This window comes from Bufo bufo, chromosome 6 (assembly GCF_905171765.1).
Source record: "Bufo bufo chromosome 6, aBufBuf1.1, whole genome shotgun sequence".
In the NCBI taxonomy this organism is placed as follows: domain Eukaryota; kingdom Metazoa; phylum Chordata; class Amphibia; order Anura; family Bufonidae; genus Bufo; species Bufo bufo.
In genome coordinates, this window is record NC_053394.1 from 207,033,312 (window position 1) to 207,046,028 (window position 12,717).

General features: G+C 44.9%; 1 protein-coding gene across 3 annotated transcripts in view; it reads left to right on the forward strand.

The window, feature by feature from the left end:
- The window catches only part of SAMD8 (sterile alpha motif domain containing 8), a 192,340-nt gene that overhangs the window by 34,330 nt on the left and 145,293 nt on the right, over positions 1–12,717 (forward strand). Inside the window, exon 2 of one of the 3 annotated variants that reach the window (XM_040436409.1) lies at positions 11,642–11,758. The exons of 1 other annotated variant lie outside the window; for it this stretch is intronic. In XM_040436409.1, the coding sequence (XP_040292343.1) occupies positions 11,744–11,758 (15 nt within the window). In that variant the 5' untranslated portion in view covers positions 11,642–11,743. Of the gene's footprint in view, positions 1–11,527; positions 11,577–11,641; positions 11,759–12,717 lie in introns of those variants that run through there. One more of the 3 variants, XM_040436411.1, reaches the window with a different exon arrangement.

A 12,717-nucleotide genomic window follows, 5' to 3' on the forward strand; every position in this document is an offset into this window, starting at 1 on the left:
GTAATGAGAAGGGGTGTGCTCTAATGACATCAACACCCTATATTAGGTGTGCATAATTATTAGGCAACTTCCTTTCCTTTGGCAAAATGGGTCAAAAGAAGGACTTGACAGGCTCAGAAAAGTCAAAAATAGTGAGATATCTTGCAGAGGAATGCAGCACTCTTAAAATTGCAAAGCTTCTGAAGCGTGATCATCGAACAATCAAGCGTTTCATTCAAAATAGTCAACAGGGTCGCAAGAAGCGTGTGGAAAAACCAAGGCGCAAAATAACAGCCCATGAACTGAGAAAAGTCAAGCGTGCAGCTGCCAAGATGCCACTTGCCACCAGTTTGGCCATATTTCAGAGCTGCAACATCACTGGAGTGCCCAAAAGCACAAGGTGTGCAATACTCAGAGACATGGCCAAGGTAAGAAAGGCTGAAAGACGACCACCACTGAACAAGACACACAAGCTGAAACGTCAAGACTGGGCCAAGAAATATCTCAAGACTGATTTTTGTAAGGTTTTATGGACTGATGAAATGAGAGTGAGTCTTGATGGGCCAGATGGATGGGCCCGTGGCTGGATTGGTAAAGGGCAGAGAGCTCCAGTCCGACTCAGACGCCAGCAAGGTGGAGGTGGAGTACTGGTTTGGGCTGGTATCATCAAAGATGAGCTTGTGGGGCCTTTTCGGGTTGAGGATGGAGTCAAGCTCAACTCCCAGGCCTACTGCCAGTTTCTGGAAGACACCTTCTTCAAGCAGTGGTACAGGAAGAAGTCTGCATCCTTCAAGAAAAACATGATTGTCATGCAGGACAATGCTCCATCACACGCATCCAAGTACTCCACAGCGTGGCTGGCAAGAAAGGGTATAAAAGAAGAAAATCTAATGACATGGCCTCCTTGTTCACCTGATCTGAACCCCATTGAGAACCTGTGGTCCATCATCAAATGTGAGATTTACAAGGAGGGAAAACAGTACACCTCTCTGAACAGTGTCTGGGAGGCTGTGGTTGCTGCTGCACGCAATGTTGATGGTGAACAGATCAAAACACTGACAGAATCCATGGATGGCAGGCTTTTGAGTGTCCTTGCAAAGAAAGGTGGCTATATTGGTCACTGATTTGTTTTTGTTTTGTTTTTGAATGTCAGAAATGTATATTTGTGAATGTTGAGATGTTATATTGGTTTCACTGGTAAAAATAAATAATTGAAATGGGTATATATTTGTTTTTTGTTAAGTTGCCTAATAATTATGCACAGTAATAGTCACCTGCACACACAGATATCCCCCTAAAATAGCTAAAACTAAAAACAAACTAAAAACTACTTCCAAAAATATTCAGCTTTGATATTAATGAGTTTTTTGGGTTCATTGAGAACATGGTTGTTGTTCAATAATAAAATTAATCCTCAAAAATACAACTTGCCTAATAATTCTGCACTCCCTGTATTGTACTACGGAGTGCTTCCGTGGTGTTTCTGGCCGTGTCTCTGTGCCACAAAAAAGTAGTGCATGCACTACTTTTTTTGCTATGCGTATCGCGGACCCCATTGAAATAAATGGGTCTGAGATCCGCATGTGGCTGTTCCACGGTTGGTGCCCGTGCATTCCGGACTGCAATTTGCGGTCCGCAGCACGGGCCTGGACAGCACATGGTCGTGGGCATGAGCCCTTATTTTGAGAAGGGCTCCTGGATTGAGACTCCACCCTTCAAGCATAAAAAAATCTGCTCTTATGTTCAGATTTCCTTTTATATGAACTGCCGACAGAATGAAGATGACTTTTGGCCCAGCCAAAAATTAGATTTGCCACCTCCTGCAGATCTATGCTCCTTGTTCCTCCTTGGTGATTCGGATAAGATACAACAGAAATATTGTCTTATCTGAACATCCATCCCTCCCAGGGGATTGGTCAAGTCCAATAATGACATCCAAACCGTAGAAAATTCCCTGAGGTTGGATGACCTACTTGCCTGCTCCTGAGTCCGCTCTCCCCAGCCCCATAGGTTTGCTTCTGTTGCCACTACTTCCAAATGCTCGCAATTCCATTTGACTATCTTTCCTAAATTCTCTGAGATCTCCCACCAAGCTAAATAAATATATAAACGTAGAAGATCGATGGCAGAAAAACACCACCTGGTCCATCTAGCATGCCCTTATATTGTTTATTTTTTGTCCTAGTATAGACATGTGATTATCCCAGGCATGTTTAAATTCACTTACTGTAGATTACCCAACCAAATCTGTTGGAAGCTTCAACCACTCTTTCAGTAAAATAATATTTCCCGACATTGCTACGGATCTTAACCCCAGCTAATTTCAGATTTTCCCCACGCCTCCACAACGGCACTACGTGGAGGGTTATCCCGCCTTCTTCAGGGACAGGAAATAGTTTTCGAGACCAGCCAATAAAGGGGACCCTCCCTTCTACCTTGCCAGTTGTTTTCCTGTCCCTCAGAAGGTCGGGAACTCGTGCACCAGCTAGTATTCGCGCAGCCTTTAGGTTTGTTATCCCGGCGCTGCCGGAGGGTCAACGTAGGGGAAAGGATCGCGGGACACAGCAGTCTGGTCCCTCCTTTCCTTAGGTATAATCCCAGCTTGGGCTGGTCACCCCGGGCTGTATCCCCACGTTCCTGTGGAACCGGCATCTCTGTGTCGCACTATTAAGTTATGATAAGCTTGCACCCGTTTTCTTTTGGTGGCTGTTCAAAAAATAATAAAATGAGAAAAAAATTCTTAAATGAAACTATTCCTGCCGTTTTATGTCTCCTAGGGGAGAGAAACCTCTAAAAGGGAACTGTCCATCAAAAGAAGATGTGCTGTATGCAAGAAAACGCTTTCTGGCTCATATAAAAAACCTTTGTCAGAAATGTTGCGACAAAGTGGTCTCAGAGGAAACCCCTTCCCTGGTGGAAAGTCTGAGAAGCATGATTAAGGAAGAAGTGGGGGCAGCTGTAGAAGCAAAGCTATCTTCCATACCGCCCAGACCTTCCACTTCTAGCACCCCTATTATGGAGCAAGATTCTGACCTAGATGAAGGAGAAATTTCATCCGGTTCAGACTCTGATATTTCGGAAGACGCCTATGGTCGACCTCTGTGTTCAGTGGAAGAGAGGGAATCCTTGTTAAAAACTATCAGAGTCACCATTAATCTAGAAGAAGCAAAAGAGCCACTATCTGTACAGGATCAGATGTTCGCAGTTCTGGTGGACAAGAAAAAACATGTTTTTCCTGTCCATGCTAATATCAAGTCTTTAATCCAGACTGAGTGGAAAGAGCCTGAAAAGAGAAAATATCCGTTTGAGGAAGTAGACTCGGCCCCCTGGGATAAGACTCCTAGAGTGGATGCCCCCGTGGCAAGAATTTCCAAGAAATCTGCCTTATCCTTCGAAGATCTTGGACTTCTTAAGGATCCCATGGATAAAAAATGTGAAAGTCTCCTAAAAAAGACATGGGAATCCTCCACGCTATATTGAGACCAGGTATCTCTGCAACCTACACCGCCAGAACCCTGTCTCTGTGGTTGGGACAGCTAGAGGAACATATTGAGTCCGGCACCCCTAGAGAAGACTTCCTTGCCTCAATCCCTATATTGAAACAGGCTGCCAATTTTATTGCTGATGCTTCGGCAGACATAGTAAGACTATCTGCCAGAACAGCCGCCCTGTCGAGCAATATGGTAACGTACCTGGTCAGGGGATACGGCGTCAAAAAATAAGCTCTGTTCTTTGCCATGCGAAGGGGATAGAGTTTTTGGCACGGCTCTGGATGATATTTTAGAAAAGGCATCGGATAGGAAAAAGGGTTTTCCCACTGAATCAAAGTTTTTTTTTTTTTTTTTACAAGAGGTGTTCCTTTCGGCCCCAAAGACGTGGTAGATTTGACCAAAAGAAAAAGGATTCAGGACAGTCATGGCAATCTACCAGAGGAAAAGGAAAGGGGTTCTTGTTTAACCCCGACAAGTCCACCCGCACATCTTCCCAATGACTCCAGGGCGGCCGTAGGGGGAAGGCTCAGTTTGTGTCACTCTGCCTGGGAAAATATCCAAGCCTGCCCCTGGGTACTAGAGGTGATGGAAAAAGGATACAGTCTGGAGTTCAGCCATTATCCACCAGATCGGTATATGGAGAACACAAAATTGAAAGCGGAAAACCAGAAGGCAATAGACCTACAAATATCGCTCCTGTTGGAAAAGAGGGCCATCGATCCTGTACCAGTGGAAGAACGGAAGGAAGTATATTATTCACCGATCTTTCTTGTAAGGAAACCGAACGGCTCCTTCAAAGCAATAATAAATTAGAAAACCTTTAAACAAGTACATAGTGTACAAAAAGTTCAAAATGGAGACGATAAAATCCGTGACCAACCTCCTTCCAAAAGATTGTTACATGGTAACATTAGACCTGGCAGATGCCTATTACCGTGTTCCAATCCGAAAAAAAGACCAGAAGTTTTTGAGGGCGGCGGTATGGTTCAAAGGATCTCTATGTCACTACCAGTTCCAGGTTCTTCCATTTGGCCTCAGTTTCGCTCCGAGGCTGTTCACAAAAATCATGACTGAAGTGGCAAAATATTTTCATCTGGCAGAGACTTTATTCATCCCATACCTGGATGACTTCTTGATCGCGGCCCCATCGGAAGACCTGCTGCTTCGTCACCTTCAGATTATACTGAAGACCCTGACCAGCCTAGGATGGATGGTCAACAGGGAAAAATCATATCTGCTTCCCTCACGAAGAAGAATATTTTTGGGAGTTCTGCTGGACTCAATGCTGATGACCTCCTTTCTTCCAGAACAAAAACAGGACACCTTGATTTCCAACACCGAGAAGTTCCGAAGACAGAAACCTCCCTCTTCTCGGGATATAATGACAATCCTGGGTCTTATGACTTCGACAATCCCGTCGGTAAAATGGGCCCAGTACCATACAAGAACACTACAGGCCTTTCTTCTAAAGAACTGGGACAAAAAACAAACATCCTTAAACAAAAGGATAAAAATCCCATCTCGTGTAAAAACATCCTTATCTTGGTGGACGAATCGAACAAATCTCTCCCGATGCGTGGCATGGAGGCCGACGAATCAAGACATCATTACTACGGACGCCAGCCAACAGGGGTGGGGAGCCCAGATGGAAAGACAGTTGGAGCAGGGTCTGTGGGGATCTCACCTACAACAAGCCTCGTCAAACTTGAGAGAGCTGACCGCGGTGTGGGAAGCCCTGAAAGCCTTCGCTCCTTTCATCCTCCTGTGGAATGTAAAAAGCCTATCTGACAATTCAACGACTGTGGCCTACCTGAACAAACAGGGAGGAACAAGAAGTCGCTCTATCCTTGGTGACAGGGAAAATACTAAGTTAAATCTATTGAAACAAAATCCAACAACTGTGGTGGGTATACCCCCACAAAAAATTTCATAGTCTCAATAACTTGTCATGTGGCCTTGAAGGGAGTCTGTCACCAACCTCACTGGTTTTAAACCGATCGCATAGTTCAGTGGGACACAAAGACATGACACAGATGTTACCTTTGTTTAATTTTTCAGATCATCCAAATCGCCCAAAAAGTTGTTTTTGATTATATGCTAATGAACCGTCGCAAGTGCCCAGGGGCGGAGAGTTTGCTAAAAGTGCCCAAGTTCCGCCGCCTCACTCACCCCTAACTGTGCCCCTCAGTAAACTTCGGCCAGCTCTGTGGCTCTGTGACTTCATATATCCCTATAGGCCGTTCGCGCATCGCTGCCGGGCCCGGGCATGCGCAGTGTTCTGCCCACAGTGGGAAGAGGCACAAAATCTGCGCATGCGCACTGCATATCCGTGTGCCTCTGCGATGCACGAACTGCCTATAGGGAAATATGATGTCACAGAGCCACACGGCTGGCCTGAGCGGAGTTAGGCGCTAGTGAGGCGGGGGTACTTGGACACTTTCTGCAAACTCTCCGCCCCTGGGCACTTGCGACGGCTCATTAGCATATAATCAAAAACGACTTTTTGGGCGATTTGGATGATCTGAAAAATTAAACAAAGGTAACATCTGTGTCATGTCTTTGTGTCCCATTGAACTATGTGATCGGTTTAAAACCGGTCAGGTTGGTGACAGACTCCCTTTAACAACGACGTCTCCTGCTGTTCACAAGTTGACTTATTGTCTTCTGAGGCATGGCACCCACTCTTCTTGAATGGCAGCCTTCAGGTCATTGAGGTTCTGGGGTACAGAGTTACGAACCTCTACATGGCGAGTCAGCTGATCCCATAGGTTTTCAATAGGATTCAGGTCTGGAGAAAGAGCAGGCCAATCCATTTGAGGTACCCTAGTCTCCAGTAGCCATTCCCTAATGATGCAACCTCAATGAGCTGGCTCATTGTCATCCATGAAGATTAAATTTGGCCTGTTTTGTTCATGTAGAGACACAATGACTGGGTTATTGAAGGTGTATGGGCTTGTCACTGTACCATTCACAAAGTGTAGGGCAGTTCTGTATTGGCTAGACAGACCTACCCACACTGTAACACTACCACAACCAGAGGCTCGTCTGGTGACAACAGTGGCTGATGCATAGCGCTCTCCTTGATTTGTCGAACATCGTTGCCGGCCACTATTTCTGCTCAGCGTAAATCGACTTTCATCAGTGAACAGCACTGAGGCCCACTGGTCCCTCTTCCAGTTTAGATGCTGCTAAATTTATTTTTTTGCAAACTTTCCATTTTAATCCATTTCTCCATTAACACAGCAAGGGTTAACAGCCAAATAAAATAATATTTATTACCCTGATTCTGCAGTTTGCAGAAACACCCTATATGTGGTTGTAAACTGCTGTATGGGCACAACGCAGGGCCCTGAGGTCTTATTGGGGTCTTATTAACATTGGGTGTCTGATTGGGGCTGTCATCTGAGGTTTGATTTAACATTGGGGGTCTGACTGGTGGTCTGACCTGAGGTCTAATGAAAACTATTATTTTTTCTTATTGTCCTCCTCTAAAACCTAGGCAAAAATACAGTATTTTTTTATTTTTTTGTTTCAATTTCACTGGGTTTTGGAGGGGCCTGGTTGCCAGCCTCTTGCCCCAGGATTATGGGCCCTCTCATTAGCCCATGCAAAACTTAAACCCCATGGCGATTTGACTGTGTTTGTGGCATCTGAGCGCTCAGATCCAAGCCATATAAGGACATGTGGGGTTTTGAGATGTGTGACAGAACCATCTGTCTGTGGAATTGTATTGTATGTTATGTGAGGGTACCCAGATAGCTCATTTAATTGTATTCATGTTGTCTGAGTTCCATTCACCTAATAATATGCACTCAGACTTGAGCTATCTGGGAATATGTTAAATGTCTGTGTTTGCTGTGAGGGTGTGACATTGTGTATTTGGGTGGTGATTCCTGTCCTGTTGTTCCCACATGTGTATTGGTGATTTCCCTTTGTCCTGAGAGATAATTGAATTGCTCCTCGGGTGTCCCCAGGGCAGAGAGGAGGAAACCATGATGCATTGTGGGGATGTGTTGTGTCTGTGTATCCTGAGTGCTACATATCTGTCCTGTGTCACAGTCTTCCTTCTGGTCCCCTAGGGGCGTGTACACCAGATGGGGACCTGCATAAATACGGGCGGGTAGCCCTCAATAAAGTGTTCCTGTTTTACACTCAACATAGAGCCTCGTCTTATGTGTGTGGGGATTGCTATACGTGTATACTCCCCTGGCTATTACTCCTAGCTCTTGTAAGAGCTGTTCCTTTTCCTGGTTCCTGTGGTGGTATCGGTGTCGAGCGGAGTGCTTGGAGGCACTGGGAGCATTTATCAACGGAGATACCCGGTCGGGGTGCTAGGAGATCCGTTACAATAAGTCATGTTTTTGTCTCCATTTTCTGAAAGCCATATTTTTTTATTTTTCTGCTTATTTGTCTCGTGTAGGGACACGTTTTTTGCAGGAATAATAGACGTTTTATTGGTACTATTTTTGGGCACATTTTTTGATCGTTCAATATTACTCTTTTGGGGCAAGGTGACCCCAAAAAATGGCTGTTTTGGCATTTTTTTTTTTTTTTTTTTTCCCGACATTAACCTGAGGGGATAGACCATGTGAAATTTTTATAGAGCAGGTGATTTTGCATGCAGGGATACCTAATGTCTGGGTTGTTTGTTTTTGTTACACAAAAAGCATTCCTATAAAGAAAAAAATCTTGTTTTAGTGTTGCCCTTTTCTGAAAGCCTTATTTTTTTAAATTTTTCAAGCGGTTCTATTATGTAGGGGCTCGTTTTTTGCGGGATGAGGTGACGGTTTGGTACCATTTTGGGCTACATACAACTTTTTCATTGCTTGGTATTACAGGCAAGGTGACCAAAACAGGGCTGTTTTTGCACAGTTTTTATTTTTTACGGCGTTCACCTGACAGAGTGGATCATGTTATATCTTTATAGATCTGGTTGTTATGGGCGGAGTGATACCTAATATGTCTGTTGTTGCGATACCAAATTTTTGATTTGATTTCGATACCATAAAAAGGTATTGTGATACTCCGATACCATTCAAAAAAATAAACCAAAAAAGCCACGTGCATGCCACATTTTAAAAAATGGCGAATCGCGCATTTTTTATTTATTTTTTTCTGTTCTGGCGGGCGCACCTTGCCACCAATGATTTTAATACTGGGTGGATTGAGGGGGGGGGGCGCACTGCGCCACCAATGATAATTAACCCTTAATACAGGAGGCCCCATTACCGTCTCCTGCTCCATATGCTAATTACTATCGGAGCAATGGGGAAGAGACATCAGCTTCTCTCCTGGGCGTTCCTTCTCCCTGCCCTGCGATTAGACAGCTCTACAGCAGGGAGAAGGAACACCCAGGAGAGAAGCTGATGTCTCCTCCCCATTGCCCCGAAAGTAATTAGCATATGGAGCAGGAGACAGTAATGGGGCACAGTGGGCGAACGGAGTGGTGCCCAGGAATAATAGTAAGTGCAGGGACATCTCTGGGCGCCGCTCTGTGTAGCCTGCTACTTAGTCTGGACCCAGGAAAAGTCCCATCATTAGTGGCGCAGTGCGCCCGCCCCTCCTCCGCCCCTCTCTCCGTACATTGGTGGCAGCGGCAGCAGCACAGGGGGGAGGGAGAGACTGCTTCCTTCTCCCCTGTGCTGCTGAGGGAACCAGCACGCTCATGTTCAGAGATGCGCAGCTGCGCAGCCCAGTATCGAAAAAATGGAAATCCCGGTATCTTATCGATACCGGGACAACAGTATCGATTGGGTATCGAAATTTCGATACCCACAATAACCCTAACTTTTTGCAATTTTATGTCTTTATTATGGGAAAGGGTAATACACCGGCATTGGTGTATTCACCAATGCCGGCGTATACAGAGGGGCTTGGCTGTCAGGAACACCCGGGTCCCTGCTACTGATCGGGCGGGCTCATCTCTTGCACCCGCCCGATCAGCATGCTGTACCTGTGCAGCGCTGGGACTCAAGTCTCGTCTCACAATACCTGCTATCCTACGGGGTTAATCAGTTCGGGATACTGAGGAACATTTATGGGGTTTCTAATTAAGAAGAGTTTCCTTTCTAGTATTGAACATTCCAGGAAGCCCCAGTTTGGCGTTCATGAACTCATCAATGTCTAACCAGAATTATAGTAGAACAGGACAGGTCCATATTATGTGTAGGAAAGAGGCCCTGGAATCTTTACATCTGGTGCAGGTGGGCTGGGGGAGCCTACACATTTGGTACAGTCTAGAGGGGAGTCACATATGCTCTATGGAGCTATTTAACTTGTAAAAGTTGATGCCTGGCTCAACTCCTTATGACGCTGATCCTAGGTTCTGGGATTTCCTCTCTCCACTAGTTAAAACATCACTGCAAATGGGATTCCTGTTCTATAAAAATTGTCTTAGCAGATTGGTTTAACAAGCCTAACCCTTCTAGCTACCTATTCCACTGGGCCACATTGGAGTAAATCTATCTTATGCTTAGTGGATAATATAACTTCAGATAGTATCTCCACTAATTCAAAGCTCCTGGTAGTTGAGCAATTTGTATATCTAGGCATTGTGGTTAATCATACTCTGCTCATTGTTCCTACTATGAAATATATTACTCTGAGATTTCTTCTTTAAAAGGGTTGGCCCACTTTGATCTTTCTTTAGACTGGCAGTCATTATGCGAGTCACTGAGCTAAATTGCTGGGTGGGGAGGGTTTTGGTTGGGATTGGGTTTGGTGACGAGCAGTTCATAGCAAATGTGCAAAGGCTTATCCTTACTTCACTGCAAATGCATTGTGATCTGACCATATTGTAGCCTACTACATTTCTTTTCAAATTGTGAATCATAATGTCACATTCATGTGCCTTATGTATTGTCACATTTTCATTATGTTAAAAAGAGAAGTAAACAAAAAGCGGGTGTTGACCCAAGATTAAAGATTTAAACTTCTCACCTCGCCATAGGATAGGTCTGATTGCCAGTGTCTAGTTATTGCTAGGATAGTATAGAATAGTATTGCTAGGATTGTTCCTGGGGCTCAGATCGGTTACCATGGCAGCCAGGACGCTACTGAAGTCCTGGCTGCCATGGTCAGTTAGTCAGCAGCATACTTACATACGCTGTGGCCGCCAGACGCTCCTTCTTCTTGTAACTCACAGGTCTGCGGCGCATTTCTTATGCTTATAGCAATGCGCCGCACAGACCTGTGACGAGTTACAAGAAGGAGCGCCGGGCGGCCACAGCGCATGTAAGTATGCTGCTGACTTACTGACCATGGCAGCCAAGACTTCAGTAGAGTCCTGGCTTCCATGGTAACCGATCGGAGCCCCAGCATTACACTGCTGGGACTCTGATCGGATCTGTTGCTGCCACTAATGATGGGAGGGGGGGGGGGGCGAGGCCGCCCCCTATCGTACCGCCACAGATAAATTAAATTTTTTTTTTTTATCCTCAGCCGGCGGCCCGGGCCCCCAGTGGCGTAGGGCCCCATAGCCATTGCTATGGCGATCCCTACGCCACTGATGCTGAGCTTGGTAAGCTGAATGCAGCCCACTGTGCTCACCAGAGCTCCAGTGGGGGCAGGGGCTCCCTGAAACAGCTGATCGTGGAGGTGCCTGGACTCAGACCCCTGCTGACGTGTTAATATGTATGGAACCCATGTATGTAAAACTGAAGCTGATATGAGACAGTCCCCAGCTTTTATCCTTTTAACCAGCACTTACCAGAATCCTTTAACTTTATACAAAGTGTTGGAAGTTAACAGGCACACATTTCTAACGTAAACTTTACAATATATGTGCTGCTAATGCAGTAAATCCATTGCATTATGACATAAACAACCTGATTTGTCAGTTCCCCTATCTTGCCTCAGTGACGTTTATACCCTTCCTATTTCCAGCAATCACATTTCTGCCTGTGCTGTTGACACAGTTGCTGAAATCATAAAGTTCCAGCTCACAGGAGAAAGTCACTATGATTCATCCAATGTAACGCCCTACAAGAGGCGGCCAACTGCAGGACTCCCAAGCACTCAGCAAATGCTAAGACAGCACATAGATGCAGGCTTCAGAGTGTGTGCTGCCCTGCTGACGGCAGAGACTTCTAATGTACCTTGATAAATGTGAGGCAGACCTTTGACCCCCTCCTTTATCACTTACGGTGTGCTGTGTTAATGTGTTTTTCTAGATAGCTGTGTACAGTGCATGTAACAAAGTTACTATGAACATCGGCTTCCATGAGATGTGACTGATCTTTAGTGTTTCCGTGAAATTTTTTGGAAACCCTACAATGATGACTCCACAGGTCAGTACTTATAGTCCAACTCAAGATACGTGATATATATATATATATATATATATTAGTTGTTACATCCACTTTTATCTTCATACGTTGTAAACTGTGCATTTCTTGAGATGCTTTTCCTGTTTGTTTACATTGGTTTATTGGTCGTTTATTAGGAATTCTTTGTATATGCTTTTGGGACATGGTCTGTTCACATAGCCGCATAAGGGCTTATTTTTGCAGGACAAGTTGTACTTTTTATTGCTACGGGTTATTTTACCACAGCTTGTATGAGAAAAATGCCTATTATGTTTATTTTTTGTGTTTTATATGTAAACTAGTGAATAGTGTTGAGTGAACTTCTGTTTTCAAATTCGGTGTACAAAGTTCGGGTTTGGGTTATCTAAGAATTCCGTTATGGATTCCGCTACCACGGACCAAAAGTTTTATAGTCCGTGGCAGCGGAATCCATAACGGAATTCTTAACTTGAACTTTGTACGCCAAACTTGAAAACAGAAGTTTGCTCATCCCTACTAGTGGAAGGAGGGTCATTTGAATTTTTATTTAACCCCTAGGGGATTTGAACATGTGATGGATGGTGTGATTGCTTTTCCCTCAGACTGCAGTTATTTACCATTGCATTTTATGGAAGATTTGCTGTGTTCCTGTGGAGCCCCGATAAGAGCATCGCTGAAGTAAGCCTGGGGACTCAGATGCTGTGGTCACAATGGACTGCAGCATCTAAGGAGTTAAAGCGGACCTTTCATGTTTTTTTTATTCTAGATAAATACCTTTACTTGCAGGGTACCTTTTGCAGGCAGGGTGGCAGCTCACAGCAGAGAGCGTCACAGCCAGGGAGAAGGTGTCTCTCCTCCTCCCTGTACCGATGCTCAGTATTAACATACTGAGCGGAAAAACTACAGGGGGCACAGCGGGGCTTAGGAGCCATATTTTTTTTAAAAACAGGCAGGGTGGCAGC